The sequence below is a fragment of the Cajanus cajan genome, chromosome 1 (genome assembly GCF_000230855.2).
Source record: "Cajanus cajan strain Asha chromosome 1, NIPB_CcT2T_4, whole genome shotgun sequence".
NCBI lineage: Eukaryota > Viridiplantae > Streptophyta > Magnoliopsida > Fabales > Fabaceae > Cajanus > Cajanus cajan.
In genome coordinates, this window is record NC_138517.1 from 31,872,397 (window position 1) to 31,878,750 (window position 6,354).

Here is a 6,354-nt window from a genome sequence, read left to right on the forward strand (position 1 = left end):
AAGGATCGTAATTCTAATTTTGCGACGGTTTGTGCAATGGTTCCAGTAACTGTCACAAAATTCACTCACGACAGACATTTCTGTGACGGTTGGTGAACCATCGCAATTGTGCCTTTGCGACAGTTCTAAGTGTCACAATGTAGGTCATATAACTATCGCAAAATCATCATTTTCTTATAGTGAATTTTTTCACAATCATTGTGAATTGGTTGTTACCTTTCTGTTGATGTTTCATGAATTTTGATCTAGTCTCCCCATGTTTTTTTTGTTTTCTTTCTTTATCTTTTATTTTAATTTTATTTGGGGCATGTTGTATATATGATTAGTAGGTCTTGGAATGAAAACGTAATTAGGATTGATGCCTTGGTTCTATAGTGATTCTTTGCACTCCTATCTTTAAAAAAAATGAATTTGATATATAAAAGAAATATTATGAACACAATATTTGACACATTTTGAATATGTTCTTTTTAGTTGGTTGAAATTTATTGAAAAACATAATAGTTGGTGGGTTTCACACATTGCTTAATGATTCTTCCTCTTAATTGTGATTTTAAATAAATTCTAAATAACAAGAGAGAGTATTAAAGAGTGCAATGTTAACACTCCTCACATCAATTTATTACTATTTTTCATATACATTTTGGTATGGTGTAATTTAAGCAAAACCATTATTATAAAAATATGCATATAAATAGCTAAAGTTGAACATTTATGGGGAAAAAAGAGCTTACCTAAATTTTGATGACTCAATCCCTCATAAGTAGATAGATTTAATCAAAGAATGCCTCCATATTTGCAACTTGGTGTTATATTTAATTTCATGCTTAGAAAAAGCATTTTCATAGCTCCCCAATTGATGGTAGAAAACTCTGTCCATATTTCTTTCTGCATTCTTGTCACAAGATCTTCTAAACACCAATTCGAAGAAGCATAGTCTTGTGGAAATATGATCAACGAATTCGATAATCCTTTAATTGCTTCAACAAGTGATGACCATATTTCTTCTCCTCTCTCAAGTTTATCATATCCACAAAGGCATTTATTTGCTTACTTTTAAAAATGTCAATCAAATGGCTAAGAAACCCGCGACAAACGTCGATTCCCCTAAAGCTAACAAAAACATCATACTTTGTTTGAAGAATATTGTCATCTGACATGATTGTTTGTTGACTCTACACCTTTCAGCTTTCAAAGAAACAAAAAGAAAAGCAAGCAAAACCAAGACACAAAGAGTAAAAAAATGCAATATATTCAATTTCCAAAATAACACTTTTAGACAAATTAAGTATGGAGTTGGATTGCAACAATTACTCAGTGAATCTTTAGTTTGTATCTACCAGAATATGTATGAGCCACAACACAAGGTAACTGAAAAGTAAAAGAAAGTTAGAAATGAAGTGGAAAAACCATAGAGTAATTTATAAAACATAAACTTGATACATATCAACAAGTTCAAATTAATGGTGACGCTCCAACATGCATGACCAAGACTTGACTTTGAACCCTAACAACCAAGTCATCACTTATTAGCTAAATAACATTCGTGACCAATGGCTGCTTTATTCTGATCTCCGTAATTTACTCTTATCTTGACAAAGAAAAAAAAAAAAAAAAAAAAAGAAGCTGCGCAATAAATATATAAACATATAATTAGTTTGTCGAACCCACCTACTATGTGAGTATGCGTAAAAATTTTTTTTTTAATTACATGATAAGAAAAAATGATTGCACGTAGACACTTTTGAAAACATTAGTATACATATATATCTTCCAACTTCATGTTCGGTGATTTTGAACTCACTAATTGAGCTAAACAATCTCTCATTTATTGTTCTACATGTTCGGTGCTTTGATTTGAACATATTAGTCCTATATCACGAGTCTTTTTTTTTCTTTTTTTTTTTTTTAACAAGCGTAATGAAGAATTTTGACTCTGGTGAAATCTTAAAGTGCATGTTTCGATTGTTTGTACCGGCTATAAGCTTATATTGGATACGGAGCTTAATCACACTTATTAACTTATTTTGAAATTAATATATTAACAATTATTTAAAACATGATAAAACAAAAAGCTACTTTAGAGGGATAAAATATGGTACTGTATATATATATATATATATATATATATATATATATATATATATATATATATATATATATATATATATATATATATATATAGCTGCATAAGAGACTTGAAAAGATTTTTTTTAATGATAATAAGTTATTATTAAATTAATTAATATAAATGTGATCAAATATATAATTAGCTTTGTTGGTATGGAAATTTCTCGGGCCGTTGTATCGGCTGACAGCTATAATTGAGTTTCTTAGTCTATTCCAAAGAGCTTACTAGCACAGTCATGATTTTAAGGATTTCAATCTAAAGAACCGAAAGGATAGCTATAAACATTACTACAAGAGGAACATTTTACATCGGTTCGTTTAGATATTTTACATCAGTTCTACAACCGATGTAGATTCAGGCGATGTAGAATGTGTGAGGCATTCTACATCGGTTCCAAAACCGATGTAGAAAGTCCACAAAACTACATCGGTTCTTGTACAAACCGATGTAATATATTGAACACTTTCTACATCAGTTTATGAAAGAACCGATGTAGTATGCCACAACTGAGCTTTGGTGATTAGTTTCTCCACCACACAAATTTTATCACTAAAATTACAAGGATACTTGTTAATAATAGTCCCGGCACACCTTTATATAATTTAAGAGAAAAAACTAATAAATATTAAGATTGACTATTACGTATCAATTTTAGATAATATTGTAAGCCACGATCCTGACTTCAATCCAAGAGTTCAAAAGAAATCTTTTTTAATAATTAAAAGTAGAAAAAGCATCAACTAAATAGATAAATATAAAAAGATGAATTCATAAGTGTTTATTCCAAATTCATACCACAAGTGTGATATCATTCACAGTGACACAAATGTTTATTTCAAATTCATACCAAGTAAAACTAAACTCAATTAAAACTTGCAAAAAGTGTATCGATGATATCCAAGCCCAACTCAACCTTTATGCCATGGATACAATGTGAAAAGTCATATCAATCACATGGGATCTGCAAAAAAAAAAAAAAACCAAACAAATTTGTCTTCATTACTAAGCAACAATGAAAAACTTTCTTACATGTTAATGAAGTAGAAGGGTTACAGATACGGAAAGATGACATGTGGCTTCTTGTTAAGCCCTTGCCTTATACTTTTGTTGTTAATTAGAGCATGTTAATAAGTTATAAGTAAGGATTATCCTAATTAAAATACACACATGATATAGTTTATTATCATATTTCTACTAAAATTCAAGTAGGTGTACATTAATAATTGTTTGTAGAGTTTTTCTAAAACACACTCACTTATTTTATAATTAAACTTAATAATACGCTAGAGTTATTAATGACGTAATAAAAGCATGTCGTATAAATAGTTTCCATTTAATTATAAGCAAATACAGAGAGAACTTAACTTTAGCATGTCGTATAAATAGTTCTTAAAAATGATTATTCCTAATAAAATTTACTTTTAATATTTTCTTTTATATATATATATATATATATATATATATATATATATATATATATATATATATATATATATATATATATATACCCATTGAGCGAATATTTACTTGAAACCATAGAATTTCTACTTCTTTAAAAATTTCTAATATTATTTACATAATGTCAAGAGAACAATAAATGTAGTTATTTTTTATTTTGACAACCTTGTTTTATTCGTGACATGGAAAGCTTCAAAAAGTCATATGTTGCCTAAAATTTATTTCCTATGTTACTATATAATAGGGTATATAAAAAATAACAGAGAAAAAGAGTAAAAATGACCTCATATATGCCATAAGATAGACACGATTCAAAGGATTTAGATTCCTCCGATAAGAATGATAAACTTCTATCATTAATTAGACTAGCCACACTTCCCAGGTCCTCAATAGATGAGAAAGAATATCTTGGTTCCTTGTATGATCTTAGCCATTTCCTGCATTTTGTAGAAGGCATAATATGCAGAGTCAAATTAAAATACTTTTTTCTTTTTGGGTGAAATTAATTATTGAGATGTTTTAAATTTAAAGGAGATTGATTGCCAAAAATCTAATTCAGAGAGTCCAAATGAAAGCTTTAGCAGAAGCATAGATTTTAATATTAAAAAATTTCAAACCTTTAAAGTCATGTAATCACGACTAAGTATGTATCTTCCATCCTTCCCAAATTTTATGTCTGAGATAGAAGCAATAATCTCCGTGAAAAATGATCTGGACACTGGAGCTTCTTGTTCCTCAAATCTGCACCAAAGGGTATTACCTATTAGAGTCTGCCAGGTATAAAAAATTACATAAAAGCATACATATAATAGACTTAATTAAAATTCTGCTTGAAAGTCTAGACCAAGAAGGAAAAATAAATGACCTTTCCAGTAATTCTGTCTACAGTCTCAACATTTGTTAAAAACTGAAAGCCTTATGGGGGCAGCAGGATGCTTAATTTTTAGGAGCCAAAAAATTACCCAAAACCAAAAGAGTATATAAAAAATATGTACTTACAGTTTGGAATGAGAATCGCATAATGCTGATTGTCGCAAATCAACAAGACGGATTGAACCCTTTGAACTACTATATGCCAACATATTACAATGTGTAGGGTGAAATTCTGCTGATGTTATAACCTAACCTCTGAAATAATAATATATAGGGTCAAGGCTCGATCAATACTTTTAAAATGGAACTAAGTTGAATAAAAAATGGAGGCAACCTTCACTTTACCCTACATCCATGAATCCCCAAACACTATGTTCACCACACTCAAACAGCCATCAATACAACCTTAAATACCCCTGCCTGTCACACGCAAATCCCCTCTCACTATAAAACGCCCAACAACCTGTTTTTACCCTTGATTCTGATAATATTGAACTCTAATCTACTTCGAGAAACCCGGTAACCTGTGACATGTAAGCGTCCCAATCTATCTTCGTATCTGAAATTGTTAAACGCTCAGTTTCAGCTTCTGCATTGAATTGAAATTGAAGGAGAAGATATGGAATTGAAACTTACAGGGGACGAATGCGATAAATATCCAACACTTTAGTCTTCGCCTATACTCCTATGCGGTAAATATCCAAAACACTTGCGGAACCTACATCAATTCCAAAGTTCAAACAATATAATAAGTGAAAATTCTATCACCAAAACATTAACTAAATCAGCAGAGTGAACACACACACAAGTAAAACATAACATAAATCTGCACTAATCAGAACCACCAAGCTAGCAAAAAAGGAATAAACCTCAAATCGAAGCGAGAACGCTCAAAACACAAAAACAAATCAAGAAATACACCATACTCATACTTATAGTACCAAAATCACATAACCATCGAATTAACTCAAATCTTAATATTAAATGCGGTAGATTTCCACCGGCTAAATTAACCCTAATAATCGAATAGATTCGTAACTAGCTTTAAAATCATGTCTCAAAAGAAAACAAATCATTAGAAACTTATAAACCCTAGAAGATTAAAAGGGGGAAAATACACAACGAAACACTTTCGCGGCTTAAAAAGTCACACGCGAATAGCTTGAACCAAATTGGCGAGAAATCGAAAATCAAAATAAATGAAAAAAAAAGCAGATTTGGAGTTTTCAGATCTAAAAGAGAAGAAGAGGGTTTCGCAAAGCGGAAATGGAATACATAAATGCTCACTTGTGGATGGACGAAACGCTGCGTTTTTCGCAAAGCAGATTATGAGGAAGACAAGGAGTGCGTCGGCGAAGAGAAGAGCGAATACGAAGGGTGTTTTGGGGTTTTGGAGAAGAGAGGTTCTTCTTCTTGTTGCTCGCGGCGGCTACCAAAGTTGCTGAGTGAAAGGGTTTAGTGACACAGGTGTTCGTGGTGCGCGCATATAGGGTCTATTTCTACATCGGTCATAAGAAAAATCGATGTAGAATAATTCCTGATTCTATTTCTACATCGGTCATAAGTAAAATCGATGTAGAATATGTTTGTATTTTTCATTTATTTACAAGTATGCCACCGCATTTATAATTTACATCGGTTCTACTACAACCGATGTAAATATAGCAATAGTGTTTTTGTAGTAGTGAAATAAATCTAATTAAGGAAGACAACTAAAATTGAACAAAGTAAAGAAAGTAGTAGAGAAAAAAAAAACTATAAAAAAGGAAATAAAAGATAATTATTGTAAACGCCTAATCATATTAATATTAACCTCAGTATTATATATATATATATATATATATATATATATATGTGGTTAGAAAACACATGTATGATAATATTATACATTA

The 6,354-nt window shown here is 30.5% G+C and overlaps 1 protein-coding gene across 3 annotated transcripts; it reads right to left on the bottom strand.

Annotated features, from left to right (window-relative positions):
- Positions 1 to 2,772: 2,772 nt before the first annotated feature.
- Positions 2,773 to 5,923, bottom strand: LOC145953937 (serine/threonine protein phosphatase 2A 55 kDa regulatory subunit B beta isoform-like). 3 transcript variants are annotated; one of them, XR_014431153.1, is made up of 6 exons: positions 5,750 to 5,922; positions 5,099 to 5,180; positions 4,987 to 5,021; positions 4,207 to 4,330; positions 3,873 to 4,026; positions 2,806 to 3,092 (listed from the first exon to the last, which is right to left on the bottom strand). XR_014431153.1 is itself a non-coding variant. In XM_083067693.1 (4 exons), exons 1-3 carry the CDS (start codon positions 4,669 to 4,671, stop codon positions 3,976 to 3,978), a joined length of 258 nt encoding a protein of 85 aa, XP_082923819.1. In that variant the 5' UTR covers positions 4,672 to 4,975; the 3' UTR covers positions 2,773 to 3,092; positions 3,873 to 3,975. The 3 variants fall into 3 exon arrangements, 1 of the variants encoding a protein (XP_082923819.1); XR_014431154.1 differs by lacking the exon at positions 4,987 to 5,021 and having other exon boundaries at positions 2,795 to 3,092; positions 5,750 to 5,923; XM_083067693.1 differs by lacking the exons at positions 4,987 to 5,021; positions 5,099 to 5,180; positions 5,750 to 5,922 and adding an exon at positions 4,589 to 4,975 and having other exon boundaries at positions 2,773 to 3,092.
- Positions 5,924 to 6,354: the final 431 nt, after the last annotated feature.

Excerpts from the sequence above, each read along its gene's own strand:
- LOC145953937 (XM_083067693.1), bottom strand. The coding sequence starts at position 4,671 with ATGTTGGCATATAGTAGTTCAAAGGGTTCAATCCGTCTTGTTGATTTG. Across the intron at positions 4,331-4,588 it reads TGCGATTCTCATTCCAAACT|ATTTGAGGAACAAGAAGCTC; the intron begins GTAAGTACATAT and ends CCTTTGGTGCAG. Across the intron at positions 4,027-4,206 it reads GTGATTACATGACTTTAAAG|GAAATGGCTAAGATCATACA; the intron begins GTTTGAAATTTT and ends TACAAAATGCAG.